The 16309-nt window shown below is 50.1% G+C and overlaps 2 protein-coding genes across 2 annotated transcripts; one reads left to right on the top strand and one right to left on the bottom strand.

The window, feature by feature from the left end:
• Positions 1 to 309: 309 nt before the first annotated feature.
• On the bottom strand, positions 310 to 7894 carry LYPD4 (LY6/PLAUR domain containing 4). Its single transcript, XM_010380767.2, has 5 exons — positions 6816 to 7894; positions 2830 to 3016; positions 2492 to 2635; positions 1560 to 1886; positions 310 to 579 (listed from the first exon to the last, which is right to left on the bottom strand). The coding sequence occupies exons 2-5, from the start codon at positions 2894 to 2896 to the stop codon at positions 377 to 379; spliced, it is 741 nt and encodes a 246-aa protein (XP_010379069.1). The 5' UTR covers positions 2897 to 3016; positions 6816 to 7894; the 3' UTR covers positions 310 to 376.
• Positions 7895 to 8198: 304 nt separating this feature from the next.
• DMRTC2 (DMRT like family C2) lies at positions 8199 to 15847 on the top strand. Its single transcript, XM_010380766.2, has 9 exons — positions 8199 to 8299; positions 10179 to 10406; positions 10490 to 10635; positions 11207 to 11283; positions 11550 to 11730; positions 11885 to 12011; positions 13836 to 13896; positions 14050 to 14224; positions 15112 to 15847. The coding sequence occupies exons 2-9, from the start codon at positions 10183 to 10185 to the stop codon at positions 15222 to 15224; spliced, it is 1104 nt and encodes a 367-aa protein (XP_010379068.1). The 5' UTR covers positions 8199 to 8299; positions 10179 to 10182; the 3' UTR covers positions 15225 to 15847.
• Positions 15848 to 16309: the final 462 nt, after the last annotated feature.

Here is a 16309-nt window from a genome sequence, read left to right as displayed (position 1 = left end):
TGTGGAGACTCTTCTCTAACTCATAAGACCCTTTCTTTTAAAGAGGAGGAAACTGAGGCCCATAAAAAGGGAGAGATTTGGCCAGGGTCTCGGAAATCAGACCCTGATCAGTAGCTGAACCCAGGCTGCAGCTCAAGCCTCCAGAGGAAGGGGAAGGAGAAAAGGAATATTTCAGCTACCCTAGTTGCTGGGCAGGACACTGTCACTTTGCCAGGCTCCTCTTCCTGGGTCCCCACCTCCCTGGACATGCTTGGCCTTCCTCACACCTTCCTCACCTCTGCACTCTCATGGACCACAGGACAACGCAGAAAGGGAACTCTGCTATTTTATTTGTTATGTGAAAGAGTCTGGGTGCTTGTCGGGTGCAGCTAGATGGTCAGTCCCTGAAGGCAAACAGGAGGCCTAAGAAGACACCCCAAGCAGGACCTTGCCTGGAGGATGCTGCACCAACAATCTGAGACTTCTCTAAGATGTTGAGGACCTCGGTCACTTTGATGCTCCCAATATGATGAAAATCCGCTAAAAGCTGGTTATGTTCACGAGCACAGCCCATGAGGAGGAAGGTAGTATTGAGAAACCCTGTAAGGAAGAGAGGGAGAAGTCAGGAACACTTTCAAGACTCAAGAGCCCTGCCTTCAGCCAGGCGCAGTGGCTTACCCCTGTAATCTCAGCACTTTGGGAGGCCGAGGCAGGTGGATCACTTGAGGACTTGAGGCCAGGAGGTCGAGACTAGCCTGGCCAACATGGCAAAACCCCATCTCCCTTATAAATACAAAAATTAGCCAGGCATGGTGGCACGTGCCTAGAATCCCAGCTACTTAGGAGGCTGGGGTATGAGAATCACTTGAACCGGGGAGGCAAAGGTTGCAGTGAGCCGAGATCGGAGCACTGAACTCCAGCCTGGGTGACAGAGCAAGATTCCATGAAAGAAAGAAAGAAAGAAAGAAAGAGAGAAAGAGAGAAAGAGAGAAAGAGAGAAAGAGAGAAAGAGAGAGAGAGAGAGAGAGAGAGAGAGAGAAGAGAGAGAGAGAGAGAGAGAGAGAAGAGAGAAGAGAGAAAGAGAGAAAGAGAGAAACGAGAAGAGAGAGAGAGACGAGGAAATAGCCAGGATAAAGAAGCAAGGAAGATGGCCCCTGAAGGAAGGACGGACTTCTTCCTGCCAGTGGACCTGCATGACGGCTTCACGTAATTAGGGACGGTCTGTCACGCGTCTTAGTTTTGGTTGTGACTGCGGCTTGTTGTTTTCATTTCGTTTTTAGGTTCTTTTTCGTTATGTTGGTTCGTTTGATTATGTCTTTTTGGCGTTTTGCTTTGTTTTTCCTTTCTTTCTTGTCCCCTGCCTTATTCCAGGGCCCCTCCCATCACCCAGAACACCCTTTCTCCCCTCCAGGACTTAGCACCAGGCGCCTTCCCCTTCTTCCTTGGAATTCGTGCGCCCTGTCCCTTGCAACCCCAATCCCATCTCCGGATCCCACCAGCCTCTCTGAGCCTCTCTGTCCACCAGCTGGACAGCACCTGGCAGAGTAGACATTTGATGAACAAAATTCCTCTCCTCTCACCTGCCTGAAGTTTTAAGGTGGAACTGTAACACGTAGAGGCAGCCAAGGGGCAAGAATTAGTGGTGACAAAATTTGGGAGGCAATCCTCTGTGTGCTCGCCCACACAGGTCGGGCAGCTACGGGAAGCAGATATGATAGACTTAGGAGCGCTGGCCTTGAGTTTCACAAAAGGCTCCAAACTGGTGAGGTTGTTGCAGAGATAAGACCGGCAGACGCGACTGTAGGAGGCAATGGACACTCCGGGTGGGGAGACAAGGTACGAGATTTGCGCGGGGTAAGACGAAAATGAGCTGCAGCCTTTAAAGCCCACAACTCCCCTTGCAGTCCCTGAGGAGCAGAGGATTGAGAGAGCTCAGCTCAGTGTCACTGGCCTCACCCAGAGTCCTCCCTCCCCCCAGCTCTTTCTGCACCCATCCTGCCTGTCACAATCTTTGCCTCCTTCCCCAACCCGTGTCCACTCAGTGCAACTGCACAGGGCTCAGATGCTGGGGTCTCCATCTGGATCTCCTCATTCTTCCTGTGCAGGACCACCCCCGCCCCCACTCCTCTCTCCCTTGTGCCCTCCTCCAGGGATCCAGGGATCTGTCCACCTCCATTCTACCCACTTATCCAGCCCACACCACAACCAGTGGAGCTGTGCTCCTCTCCTGCCAGTGTCTGACATTATCCAGAACATAAATAATGGCCAGGCACAGGGGCTCATGCCTGTAATCCTGACACTTTGGGAGGCCAAGGTGGGCAGATCACTTGAGCTCAGGAGTTTGAGACCAGCCTGGGCAACATAGTAAGACTCCCCATCTCAAAAAAAATTTGTATATATATATATATAGTAACTATGTGGAATTCCAGTCTAGAGTCCCTGGGTGCTGGGAGCGGAGCTGGAGGTCAGAAGAGCAAGCAAAAGGAAATGGATGAAACTTAACCTGCTTCACCTGTCTCAATGAACACTAGCGTCTCCTCGCAGCCCTCTTGCAGCTTACACACCATGTTCCTCATCAGAAGCCACTTCCAGTTATGGAAAGCAACAGCTCTGAATCTTGAAGCTGTGGCTTCATAGCACAAAAGAGCTCCAACCCCTAAAAAGAGAATGTTCTCCCAGTCATTGGCCCCTCACATCACCTTCTGAGCCCTTGAACTGCTAACCAAGAGTTCAGTCCCCATAGGTCCTGTCCCCAGCGAAACCTAGATACCCAGCCCTCCTTCCACCAGTGACATGAATCCAGCCTCCCACCTTTCTGGGTCTTATAGCATCCAGCCCCACAGGACATACGAGGCAGAGTGGAGATGGCCCCCAGAAGGCAGAACAGCTGCACAAGTCTCAAATGCTGGGGTCCCATGGTCCTGTGTCTGGGTCCTGGGTGCTAGAGGTCAGTCTGAAATCAGTTTCAGTCTGGATCCCAAGCTCAGTTCCCGTCAGTCCCCAAATTCTTTGTCCACTTGTCTCTGGGTCACTGTTTCTGGAGCAGAAAGTTGATTGCGTCAGCTTCTGGGACATAGGCTCCCTCAGACCTTCTGGATCACAGGTCTTCCCATCTCCACTATCTGCCCTCCAGTCTAACCTGCACCACCCACCATGTTAGCTTCTCAAAGCAGGACTCTCACTCTCCCATTTATGTCCTCCCATTGGACAAGGTGCTGAGCAGAGAATCCTGGCTTATTGATAATGCAGGCTGTTCTCCAGCCAGAGGCAATGAGATCAGAGCAACAAATGGATGCTTCAAACTCGTGTGCGTGTGTGTGTGTAAGTTAACATATCACTAAATAACCCTTGGTTCAATATGGAAATTTAAAAGTATTTAGAACTGAGGTGAGGAGCAGTGGCTCATGCCTGTAATCCCGTCACTTTGGGAGGCTGAGGCAGGCGGATCACCTGAGGTCAGGAGTCCAAGACCAGCCTGCCAACATGGTAAAACCCCATCTCTACTAAAAAATATAAATTAGCCAGGGGTGATGGCACAAGCCTATAGTGCCAACTACTCAGGAGGCTGAAGCATGAGAATCGCTTGAACCCAGGAGGCGGGGGTTGCAGTGAACTGAGATCGCGCCACTGCACTCCAGCCTGGGCAACAGACAGGGACTCCATTTAAAAAAAAAAAAGTATTTAGAACTTAATAATAATAAACATACTACATAACACACACATTCACACACAGACATAGATACAGACACACACACACACACATAAGTGCATGTCAAATCTGCTGAAAACTGAGTAAGGTCTGAAGTCTAGTTAAACAGTACTGTACACCAGCCCAGGCATCACGACAAAACGCCATCTCTACAAAATATACAAAAATTGGCCAGGCATGGTGGCGTGCACCTGTGGTCCCAGCCACTTGGGAGGCTGAGGTGGGAGGACGACTTGATCCCCGTGGATGGAGGTTGTAGTGAGTAGAGATTATACAAACAGTATTGTACAAATGTCAATTTCCTGCTCATATACTATGGTTATATAAGATGCCCCTATAGGGAAGATGGAGGAAGGATTCAAGGAACTCTATGTACCACTTTTGCAACTTCCTGTAAGCCAATAATCATTTCAAAATTAAAGGGTTTTTAAAATATATACATCAAAATTTGAGACACAGCTAATGCAGTATTTAGAAGTAAATTTATACTTTTAAATACATGTATCAGGAAATATGAAGCATTAAAAAATAAATATGTTCATGAATTAGCTCAAGAAATTGTATAAGGAGCAACAAAGCAAATCTCTCCTACCCAAAAAAATAATGGAAATAAGGATGATAGCAGAAATCAATGAAATAGTAAACATCAAACATCATTACAAAAAAGACCCATTTTATGAAAAGATTGAGGTAGTTCCCTGGCAAATCTGATCAAGGGAGAACATGCAGGCCGGCACAGTGGCTCATGCCTCTAATCCCAGTGCTTTGGGAGGCTGAGCCAGGAGTATCCCTTGAGGTCAGGAGTTCAAGACCAGCCTGGGCAACACAGTGGCTCATGCTGGTAATTCCAGTGCTTTGGGAGGCTGAGCCAGGAGGATTGCTCAAGGTCAGTAGGTTGAGACCAGCCTGGGCAACACCCTGTCTATACCAAAAAAAAAAAGTTTAAAAATTAGCCAAGCCTGGAGGTGCCTGTAGTCCCAGCTACTCAGGAGGCTAATGTTGAAGGATTGCTTTAGCCTCAGATCACAAGGTCAGGAGTTCGAGACCAGCCTGGCCAACAAGGTGAAACACTGTCTCTACCAAAAATACAAAAATTAGCCAGGCATGGTGGTGTGTGCCTGTAGCCCCAGCTACTAGGGAGGCTGAGGCGGGAGGATCGCTTGAACCCAGAAGCTGGAGGTTGCAGTGAGCCGAGATCATGCCACTGCACTCCAGCCCAGGCAACAGAACAAGACCCTGTCTCAAAAAACAAACAAACAAACAAACAAACAAATAAACAGAAACAGTGAAGAAATGCACAAACCCAACAATAACCAGAGAAATGCAATCCCTCAACTGTACATCTATCATACTGCTAAGGATCAGAAAGAGGGGAAAAGTCAAGTGTTGGCAGGAATGTGGGGATAAAGCAACCTTTGGCCCCTGCTGCTCATGGGATTATTTGGAGGGTTGGGGAATAAGACACTATTTCTGGACTCTGAGAAACACAGGAGCTAAGAGTTCTGACCAGGATCTCGGGCCCAAAGCAGCATTGCAGGGGTCTGACACTACACGGTCAAATTGGGTTTATGAATACCATTTCTAGTATACCCTACATAGGTATTTCAAAAATTTCCACCTTCATCTACAAAGGAACATGCACAATAATGGAGCATTTTCTGAGACAGGGTCTTGCTCTGTTGCCCAAGCTGGAGGGCAGTTGTGCTCACTGTAGTCCCCACCTGCCAGGCTCAAGCAATCCTCTCACATCAGCCACCCAAATAGCTGGGACTACAGGTGTGTGCCAACACACCCACCTTTGTAGAGATGGGGTTTTTCCATGTTGCCCCAGCTGTTATCAAACTCCTGGGCTCAAGCAATCCACCCACCTAGGCCTCCCAAAGTGCTGGGATTACAGGCATGAGCTCCCGTGCCCAGCGAATCCAGCATTATTGTGGTGATGGTAGGTTGAGACAATGGGAGCTTCCCTCTCTGAGACCAAGTGAATGCAAAACATGCTGGGGATGTACACTATGACTATCACACAGGAGTTGGAAGCAGTTGATTAGACGTACACAGGATGTGACGCAGGGTGCAGTGGCTCACGCCTGTAATCCCAGCACTTTGGGAGGCTGAGGCGGGCCAATCACTTGAGGTCAGGAGTTCAAGACCAGCCTGGTCAACATGGCAAAACCCCGACTCTACTAAAAGTACAAAAATTAGTCGAGTGTGGTGGTGGGAGCCTGTAATCCCAGCTACTCAAGAGGCTGTGGCAGCAGGAGAATCACTTGAACCCAGGAGGTGGAGGGTGCAGTGAGCCGAGATCACACCATCGCACCCCAGCCTGGGCAGTAAGAGTGAAACTCCATCTTAAAAAAAAAAAAAAATGTACGCATGATGACAGAATGACAGAATGTATACATGGATAGATTGTAAAAGCAGAGTGCTGATCATTTTAAATAGTAGATAACACAGTATCACTTGCATAAATTAAAAACTCAAATACAGGTTGGGTGTCGTGGTTCATGCCTGTGATCCCAGCACCTTGGGAGGCCGAGGCAGGCAGGTCACTTCAGGCCAGGAGTTTGGGGCCAGACTGGCCAATATGGGAAAACTCCATCTCTTAAAAAAAAAAAAAAAAAAAAAAAAAAAAAAAAAAAAAACAATAAAAAAACACTACACGCATCCTGGGAGAACACACACACAAACCAAAAGATACATATTATTAACCACCTCAGAATAAAAACTGCCTATAAGAAGGTTAGGGAATGAAAGTGGGGAATTGGTGGAAAATAACAGTGTAGGAGGGGGTACAAAGATCATAGACCTTGGCCTCAGAGACCCAGGTTAGAATCTTTACCCCTTCCCTTACTAGCTGTACAATTTGTTGAACTCAGAGCCTACTACCTTGTTTATAAAATAGAGTATAATACAACTCATAGGGTCAATAAAATTATTATCATAAGTGTTAGGCAAATGCTAAGCTCTTTATAATTGTTAGTTACCCTGTTCCTCCACCACCATCCCTCCCTCCCACACCCACTTCCTCTTACTCTCTCTCCACTACCTAAAGGATCAAGTTCATCCTCTTTAGCTGGCCTTTAAGCCTCCCCTGACGCCACCCCACCCCAGATCAGCGCCACCCAACCTTTCCAATTTTATCTAGGACAGCTCCCCTGCCCAGCAGTCCAGCTAGAGGTCACGTCGGCCACCCTTTTCTGTCTGCAATGCCTCAGACACACGTGCTCTGTAACCCAGAAATCTGTGGCCAAGAAAGGTGCTAAGACCCACAGAAAAGCTGGGACACAGGAAAGAGAAAGGAAGGCTGACAAAGGATCTCACGGCGGCGGGGACTAGGCCAATCAGAGAATATGGCACACGCCAGCCTGAGATGCAGAACAACTGGACCCAACGAGCTGAGTACAAGTGGAGACGAAACCAGAAAAGACTGAAATTCTCAAGCAAAAAAAAAAAAAAAAAGGATGGAGCAGTAGTCAAGAGGGGATGCCACCCCTACAAAAGACAAACAAATTGATGGAATGGAACCTTGCAGGGAGACAGAGGACCAGCAGAGAGAGGGAGGCGTAGGAAAATGAGGAGTGGGGCACAAAGGCGGGGTTCTCAGGGACAAGAGGAGTCGATCTCTGAGGGCGGAAAAAGGGACACAGAGTGGGCTGCACAGAGAAAAGGGGCCAAAGCAGAGAAGATGGCGGATGGCGTGAGACAGAGCTCACAGAGATACCCAGAGAAGGCGACGATTACACAGAGAAGCCCCCAGAGGGGTGAACTCTTGAGGAAGATGAACGCGGACCGTGGAGCCAGCCGGAAATTCAGAAAAACTAGAGGCGTCCCGGGTAGCGAAGGAAGCGGGGAAGGGGCCAGGCTATCAGGGAATGAAGCACGGGAGAAAATAGGTTCGAGAGAAAGGGAAAATCAGAGATTAGGAAAATCACAACCGACACAAAGGCAGCTTGGGAGACACAAGGAAAGGGGTGCAATTTGAGGAAGGAGGGCCCGCTAAGCAAGCAGGGAAATCACAGGGCTGGGAGAGAACGCATAAAGGAAGGGTAGCTCAGGAGTTGTGGGGCACCGGAAGAGAAATAATAGAAAACGCGGGCGTCCACGCAGCAAAAACAGGCCACTCGCGAAGTCGAGGTAGAAGGCAAGCAAAGGCCAGAAGCAAGGCTACCCGTGGGCAGACCGGGCTTAGTCAACGCCCCAGGGGCGGGGCCAGGCGGGCCGTTCCTGGGGGGAGGGGCCAGCCTCAGTGCAAGAGGGAGAGTACTCGACGCCCCATTGGCCACCTGCCTTGAAAGAGGAAAGACAGTCTGGCCAGGCAGGACGCAAGGAGGGAGGGGCAGGGGTGGCGCGAGACTCAACTCGAAGCGCTATTGGCAGGACTGATAGACTTGCGCGCCAAGAAGCTGGCAGAAGGGAAGGGGCGGGACATCAGTTCAGAATCTCAAACCGCATTGGTCGTCCACCTGGGCGGACAGAGGCGATGCTTGAAGTTCATTGGTCCTTGTGAGACAGGGCAAGAAAAGCAGCGCGAGCGTGGCCGTTCCTCTGGCCACTTTCTCGCAGTGACCTTGGGCATCTGCTTGACTGAATCTGACTCCATTGGAGGCTGTGGTAACCGTGAACCAGCTGCACGAACACGGCCCCTCCTGCCTTTCCGTCCTCCTCCCTGTTAGCTGGACTCCCTACCCCAGGCATCCCCTCGCCTGCCCCTCGCGCCCCTCCCGCCCTCGCGCCCCCTCTCCCCTTCCCCGCCTCGCGGGCCCCTTGGCGCGTTCCCCGTGCTGCACTCGCTCCCTGGGGCACGGGAAGGGGGGAGGGGGGAATGCATGAAATTAATTGTTAGGAGTGGGCACAGGGGCAGGAAGTGCTGGACACAGCAACTGCACGGGTTTACGCAAAAACCTGAATAATGTGTGGGCACAAGAGAGACATTAGTGCCCCGAGGAGAAGGTTTTTGGCCAAGATCAGGGCCTAGCACATGACAGGGCTCAGTAACGATGTGTGGAATGAATGAAGGAGTGAAGGAAAATAACTTGAAAGTGGGGCAGGTGGCGGGTGTGGTGGCTCACGCCTGTAATCCCAACACTTTGGGAGGCCGAAGCAGGCAGGTCACTTGAGGTCAGGAATTCAAGACCAGCCTGGCCAACATGGTGAAACCCTGTCTCTACTAAAAATACAAAAATTAGACGGTCATGGTGGCACAGGCCTGTAATCCCAGATACTCGGGAGGCTGAGGCAGAATTGCTTGAACCCAGGAGGCGGAAATTGCAGTGAGCCGGGAACGCACCACTGCACACCAGCCTGGGCTACAGAGCGAGACTCCATCTCAAAACAAAAAAAAGAAAGAAAGTGGGACAAGGGAGCCGAGCGCAGTGGGTCCAGCCTGTGGTCCCAGCTACTCGGGTGGCTGCAGCGGGAGGATTGCTTGAGCTCAGGAGGTGGAGGCCGCAGTGAGCCATGATCGCGCCACAGCGCTCCAGCCTGGGCAACAGAGGGAGACCCTGTCAATAAAAAAAAAAGAAAGTGGAGCAGGGAATCCGTGAGAAGAATGTAATTATTGGGGGTGTAAGAGAGGGTTCTGATTTAAAGGGGTACAAGAACAAAATAAGACTGAAGAAATGCAAGGAGGCAGTTGCTTTGCAGGGCATAGATGAAACTAAGAATTGAAATTGAACTAAGAATTGAAAGGGGCATAAAACTACTGGTAGGCATTGGATAAATGCATGACAGTGGGGTGAGCATTATTGAAGAGGATGCCAGGAAACACTGTTGGGATGGAACAGGGTGCTTGTGAAAAGGTAGTGTAGGACTCGCTGAAGCGGTATGGAAGGACATGAGTAGGCCAGAACCTGGGATGTGTGTGTGGGTGGGAAGGTGTTTGGATTGAAAGAAAAGAATGTTTGAACTGAAAGAATAAAGAAGACCAGGCACAGCAGTTCATGCCTGTAATCCTAGCACTGTGGGAGGCCAAGGCAGGAGGATCACTTGAGCCCAGGAGTTCGAGACCAGCCTGGGAAACATAGTGAGACCTTGTCTCTATAAAAATAAAAATAGGCCAGGCGCGGTGGCTCAAGCCTGTAATCCCAGCACTTTGGGAGGCCGAGACGGGCGGATCACGAGGTCAGGAGATCGAGACCATCCTGGCTAACACAGTGAAACCCCATCTCTACTAAAAATACAAAAAAAAACTAGCTGGGCGAGGTGGCGGGCGCCTGTAGTCCCAGCTACTCGGGAGGCTGAGGCGGGAGAATGGTGCAAACCCGGGAGGCGGAGCTTGCAGTGAGCTGAGATCCGGCCACTGCACTCCAGTCTGGGCGACAGAGCGAGACTCCGCCTCAAAATAAATAAATAAATAAATAAATAAATAAATAAATAAATAAATAAAAACACTTTTTAAAAAAAAAATTTTTTTTTGAGACGGAATCTCGCTCTGTCACTGAGGCTAGAGTGCAGTGGTGTGGCTATGCTCACCCTCCACTCCTACCCCTAGATCCATGGAACCCAGTGACATGCCTGCTGGCTACCACTGCCCCTCAGACTCTACCCCCCGGGATGAGACCAGAGACCCCCAGGGCACAGAGCTGATCCCCAGGAGAGCCATCAGCCGCTCTCCAACCTGCGCCCGCTGCCGCAACCACGGTGTCACCGCCCACCTCAAGGGCCACAAGCGCCTCTGCCTCTTCCAGGCTTGCGAGTGTCACAAATGTGTCCTCATCCTGTGAGTATGAGGTCTAGGAGGGGAGGAGGATGGGCCTCCTCCAAAGGGTGACTGACCTTTGACTCACAACTCCCCACTTTTAGGGAGCGCCGCAGGGTCATGGCTGCCCAGGTGGCCTTGCGTAGGCAGCAGGAAGCGCAGCTAAAGAAGCACCTGATGAGGAGAGGGGAAGCCTCTCCCAAAGCTCCCAACCACTTCAGAAAGGGAACCACTCGACCACAGGTCCCCTGTGAGTGTCTCTAACCAGCGACAGGGCAGGGGTTTGGGTGTAGGAGCCAGATGTGGGAAAAAGAGGCCCAGCCCTGTTGCTGAATTGGTGTGCAACCTTGAACTAAGGGTTTCTACTCCCTCAGCCTCGGCTTCCCCAGCGTTGAGAGAATGCAGCAAGTTCTGTGGGTCAAAAATGGGCTAGAGGCCAGGCGCAGTGGCTCACGCCTGTAATCCCAGCACTTTGGGAGGCTAAGGCAGGCAGACCACGAGGTCAAGAGATCGAGACCATCCTGGCCAATATGGTGAAACCCCGTCTCTACTAAAAATACAAAACTTAGCTGGGCTTGGTGGCGCACGCCTGTAGTCCCAGCTACTCAGGAGGCTGAAGCAGGAGAACCACTTGAACCTGGGAGGTGGAAGTTGTAGTGAACCAAGATCACGCCACTGCACTCCAGCCTGGGCAACAGAGCAAGACTCCATCTCAAAAAAAAAAAAAAGGGCTAAATGGGGAAGATGAGAACTGTCTGGGGTTGGGGTAGGATAGGAGTCAGGAGAAAGGGCTTATTAGAGCTCTCCCTGGTCCTTCACAGCTGGAAAGGAGAACATAGCACCCCAGCCTCAGACCCCCCATGGGGCAGTCCTGCTGGCACCAACACCTCCTGGGAAGGTAAGGAGAGGCTGGGGCCTGAGAAAGTGTCCCCCACCCTAGTTCCTATCCAGACCTTTTCTTCTGTGCCCTCAACACCTGGGTTCTAGCCCCAGCCCCAGTTTGCTGTGTAATCTGGTCAAATCACTGTTCTTCTCTAGGCAAAATGAGAGGAAAATGAGGGCCTCCCAGCTCTAAAGTTTTGGGGTTCTGCCCGCATCCCAGAATACACTCAGTCCTTCTTCAGCCTTGTACCCAACTCCAGTGTGTGCCCTCTGCCCCTACAGAACTCCTGTGGGCCTCTGCTGCTCAGCCGTCCCCCGGAAGCCTTGCCCTTGTCCTGGACTCCAGTGCCTCCTGGCCCTTGGGTTCCTGGACACTGGCTGCCTCCAGGCCTCTCCATGCCACCACCAGTGGTGTGCCGCTTGCTGTACCAAGAACCTGCTCTCTCTCTGCCTCCCTTCCCTGGTAAGATGATAATTCAACATTCATTCAACAGATATTTGAGTGCCAATCTGCCACATATTGGAGAGGGAAGAGGAAGAAAGCACACATGGGGAGAGGGAGGAAAGAAACTATGACCTTGACCCCTATACACTCTGCATTCTTTTATTCTCATTAGGCTTTGACCCTGGCACCTCCCTCCAGCTGCCCACTCATGGGCCCTTCACCACCTGCCCAGGATCTCACCCAGTACTGACAGCTCCTCTTTCTGGAGAGCCCCAAGGGCCCCCTAGCCAACCCCGCACGTGAGTAGGGAGAGAAGGATGTGTATCATGAACCTAAGCCTGTGCTGTGTCCAACCACAATGCTGATGTCCAACCCCAGTGGATAATAAAGATGAAAAGGTCTCTGACTAATAGGCAAGGCAGAGCTCTCCTAGTACTGCCATTTCCTAGCTATGATGCTTTGGACAATTATCTTTACCTCTCTGAGCCTGTTTTTCTATCAGTAAATTGGAGACACTATTACTTACCTCTCTGGTTGTTGTAAGAGTTAGCAGTAATGGACCGGGCTCGGTGGCTCAAGCCTGTAATCCCAGCACTTTGTGAGGCCGAGGCGGGCAGATCACGAGGTCAGGAGATCCAGACCATCGTGGCTAACACGATGAAACCCCGTCTCTACTAAAAATACAAAAAAATTAGCCAGGCGTGGTGGCGGGTGCCTGTAGTCCCAGCTGCTTGGGAGGCTGAAGCAGGAGAATGGCGTGAACCCGGGAGGTGGAGCTTATAGTGAGCTGAGATTGCCACCTGCACTCCAGGCTGGGCAACAGAGCAAGACTCCATCTCAAAAATAAATAAATAAATAAAAAGAATTAGCAATAATGTATGGAATAGACCCTTTAATGGTAGCTGTTATATCTGCTTAGACAGATTTGATGGGGTAAGATTGCCTGCTGATATGGGGGCGCAGTGATGGTGAGAGCCTCAGAAACCCAGGAGAGGGGCCAGAGGACATTAGGGAAAGCTTCCCAAAGGTGAGCCAAGCTCTCCTTCAAGTTCTATGGGGATTGGGGAACTGGGGGAATGGGACCCAGACTCTGATAGGGCAGGGACAGTAATCCCAGTCTTCTAGGTGTTTTTTTAAAAACTGATATCAGGGCCGGGCGCGGTGGCTCAAGCCTGTAATCCCAGCACTTTGGGAGGCCGAGGCAGGCGGATCACAAGGTCAGGAGATGGAGACCATCCTGGCTAACACGGTGAAACCCCGTCTCTACTAAAAAATACAAAAAACTAGCCGGGCGAGGTGGCGGGCGCCTGTAGTCCCAGCTACTCGGGAGGCTGAGGCAGGGGAATGGCGTGAACCCGGGAGGCGGAGCTTGCAGTGAGCTGAGATCTGGCCAGTGCACTCCAGCTTGGGTGACAGAGCAAGACTCCGTCTCAAAAAAAAGAAAAAAAAAAAAAAAACTGATATCAGGTGGGGAGTGAGCCAAAGTTTCATCATATGAAAATGTTAGATGGGGTGGGTAGGTCAGTGAGGGTGTGGTTGATTATTTTTATAAGTGGGTTGGATTTGGGTGTTGCGATCATTAGTGTTTTTGTAGTTGAAATACAACGGGGCCTGGTGGCTCACACCTATAATCCCAACACTTCGGGAGACTGAGGTGGGAGGATTGCTTGAGGCCAAGAGTTTGAGACTACCTGAGTAACTGAGTGAGACCTCGTCTCTACAAAAAAAATTAAAACAGCCAGGAATGGTGGTACACACCTGTTTTCCTAGCTACTTAGGAGGCTGAGGTGGGAAGATGGTGTAGGCCCAGGAATTCAAGCTTATGGTGAGCTATGATCACACAGCCACTGCACTCCAGCCTAGGTGACAGAGCAAGACCTTGTCTCAAAAAAAAGAGAAAAAAAGACACCAGTGATTTCCCATAATCCTCACAGTAGCCCTGGGAGGAAAAAGCTAGCAAGGATTTTTACTTTACTGAAAACAAAATAAATCAAGACACAGCTTAATGGCCCATGGCTCTCAGATTCCCAGATAAAAACAAGGCAAAACCCTGCCCCTCTTTCAATGTGTGCATGTCTGTTCATGTGTTTAACCACCCTGGCATCTTCTCTCCTTGTTTCTAGACACTCAACTCTGATACTCCAGTCCTGTGGCACCCCAGACCCTCTTCAGCTACAGCCACAGGTCCTGGGAAAGAAGTGGGATCTAGGGTCCTGGGAGGAGGTTGAGCCTGGGAAAGGGAAAAGCAGGAAACTGAAGGAAGTGGGGGCTGAGGAACACTTAGAGGGTAGGCAGAAGATGGGGTTCCCAGTCTGCTTGTCTCCTTTTCCCTTGCAGGCCTCTGGAGCCTCTCGCCTGGCCCGGACATCTGCCCCCTCAGAGCGGCAGCTGCAGCAAGAGGCAGCTGAAGCCCTCGTGGGACTGAAAGATTCGTCCCAGGCTCCTCGTGTGACCCCTTCTGTGCCCCCTAACCCTGCCTGGATCTCCCTGCTTCACCCCTGTGGCCCACCAGGTAATGTGTTCCATGAAAGGAGAGGATGAGATAGGATGGCTGGGAAATGGAGGTCACTAAAGTACACAGGGACTAACCAAGGAGATGAGGGGGTCAGCAGGTTGAACATCTTCAGGCCCAGGACCCCAAGCTCCTCAGCCTGGCCCCTGAGATTGCAGTTGAGAGTTATTCAGTGAATCCATTTTATCAGTTTGGCACTTGACAGCAAATTTCTTGATATCAAGGAAAGTGGGGCCCTGAGAAAGGCAGGGACTTGCCCAAGGGCATATAGCGAGACAGTGGTAGGGAACCCAACACTCTGTCTCTGGACCCAGGCTGCCTGCTGAAGTCTGGTGTGGGGTCTGGCCTGGGAGGAGGTCTGATAAGTGCCTTCAAGGAGCTTCCATTCTAGTTGGGGAACCTGGATGCCTTCACAAGGCTCAGTGACAAACCTGGAGAAGACTGGAGGAACCTTGAAGAGTGAGAAACACCTAGGGGGACAGACAGGGAAAGCTGCGAATTCTCCTGTCCAAATACTGAATCAGACAAACTGGCTTGGAGCAACTGCTAGAACAGAGGAAAGGAGGCTGGAGAGGCTTCTGATACTGGAGACCCGGCATGCCAGGCTTAGGTGTCTAGACCAGCAACTGTACATGAAGGGGAGCCAGGGAACGTTTCTGAACTAAGCAAGGACAAATTCAGAGACTCTGAGCTTTAGAAAGACAAGTAGATGGCTTTGATGGAGGGTTTGGAGGAGGCAAGACTAGAGGTGGAAAAATTAGCAAGGAGGTCTGTGAAATCATCCAGGAGAACAATGATGAGACCTGGATTGGATTCCGTAAAAAGAGGGGGTTGCTAGGAGAAAAAACGGATGTGACCTGATCCTCCCCGTTCCTTCTTGCCTGTAGCTCCTGCTGGAGGAAGAGGATTCCAACCTGTTGGTCCGGGTCTTCGACCCAGCCCAGCCCCCTCCGTTGCTCTGCATATTGGCCGTCTGGGGTCTGTCTCCCTCCTGAGCTAGAAACCTGGAGATGGAGGCTGACTTGCTGTGGCAGGGAGGTGACAGCCTGCTGGCACTGTATATTTAGTGTTTTACTTAGGGATTTATGCATGGAATTTAATGTAGTACAAGCTTTGGGCTTTTTTGTTTGTTTGTTTAAGCTTTCAGGTGCTTCATTAGCTTTCAGTTCCTTTGGTAGTGTGGGCATTTCCTTGGCTGACGGTGGATATTCTTGTACCCTTCTTGGGTCCTGGGATCTCTTGAAATCCTCAATAAAGAGAAAGTTGTGCTATTTAAGCTGACCAGCATCTATAAACGTGTTTGCATGAGTTTACATCCCAGGGTTCCATGATTCTGTACGTACCTATGCACTCATGTCTGTCTCCATGCGTGTGAAAACAGTAGAGTGTTTTCATTTTGTGTCTAGGTTTGTGTGAGTAAGCAAGAAATAAACCTTTGTTGTTTTAAGCCACTGAGATTTGGGGATTGTTACCACAGCCTAACCTAGTCTATCCGGACTGACAGAAAGGACTTGTTCAATTCACTTCTCAAAGTGAAAAATCAGTTATCCAATAGCTACCATAGATAAACACAAACTTAGATTTTTTTTCTTTGTCCAAATAAGAAAAAATGATGTAAAGAAATAGCGGGGGATTCACTGATTAATTTCTAGTTCTGTGCCAGCCATAGACAGTTTCCAGCTGTCTAGAGGGGCTACCAATCAAAATGCCTACAGGGCTGAGCAGATCAAATAAATGAGTAAAGAAGGCCAGATGGACCCTGGCAAACTGAGAATGGATGCCCTGACTAAGGAGCAGCCTCCATTTGGCCCTAGCAGATTACTGCCAGGCAAGAATGTGGACTCAGTGTTGCTCTATCTTCTGATTTTTTCAAGAGAAACCGGAAAACTAGATTTCCATGTAAAACATCTTAATTTTCAAATGTTGGCTCAGTTTTCTTCTTTAAATTCTATACGTGCCAAATAAAACATATTTTCAGGCTAGCTTTGGCCAATGGAATACCAACTTGATACTAATCTAACATGACATTTTCTGGATGGGGAAATTGAGGCCAACCAGAATAGAAAGAATCAAGTTAGTCTTTAT

This window comes from Rhinopithecus roxellana, chromosome 12 (assembly GCF_007565055.1).
Source record: "Rhinopithecus roxellana isolate Shanxi Qingling chromosome 12, ASM756505v1, whole genome shotgun sequence".
NCBI classification, from domain to species: Eukaryota; Metazoa; Chordata; class Mammalia; order Primates; family Cercopithecidae; genus Rhinopithecus; species Rhinopithecus roxellana.
Note: the sequence above shows the minus strand (reverse complement) of the source record. Positions and strands in the feature narration are given on the sequence as shown.

What these genes read in the sequence shown, in the direction of transcription:
- LYPD4 (XM_010380767.2), bottom strand. Translation starts at nt 2,896, where the DNA reads ATGGGACCCCAGCATTTGAGACTTGTGCAGCTGTTCTGCCTTCTGGGG. An exon ending in GGCCATCTCCACTCTGCCTC is followed by an intron (nt 2,636 to 2,829) that starts GTATGTCCTGTG and finishes TTCTCTTTTTAG; the next exon opens with GGGTTGGAGCTCTTTTGTGC. An exon ending in GCTAGTGTTCATTGAGACAG is followed by an intron (nt 1,887 to 2,491) that starts GTGAAGCAGGTT and finishes TCTGCTCCTCAG; the next exon opens with GGACTGCAAGGGGAGTTGTG.
- DMRTC2 (XM_010380766.2), top strand. Translation starts at nt 10,183, where the DNA reads ATGGAACCCAGTGACATGCCTGCTGGCTACCACTGCCCCTCAGACTCT. An exon ending in CACAAATGTGTCCTCATCCT is followed by an intron (nt 10,407 to 10,489) that starts GTGAGTATGAGG and finishes CCCCACTTTTAG; the next exon opens with GGAGCGCCGCAGGGTCATGG. An exon ending in CTCTCTGCCTCCCTTCCCTG is followed by an intron (nt 11,731 to 11,884) that starts GTAAGATGATAA and finishes TATTCTCATTAG; the next exon opens with GCTTTGACCCTGGCACCTCC.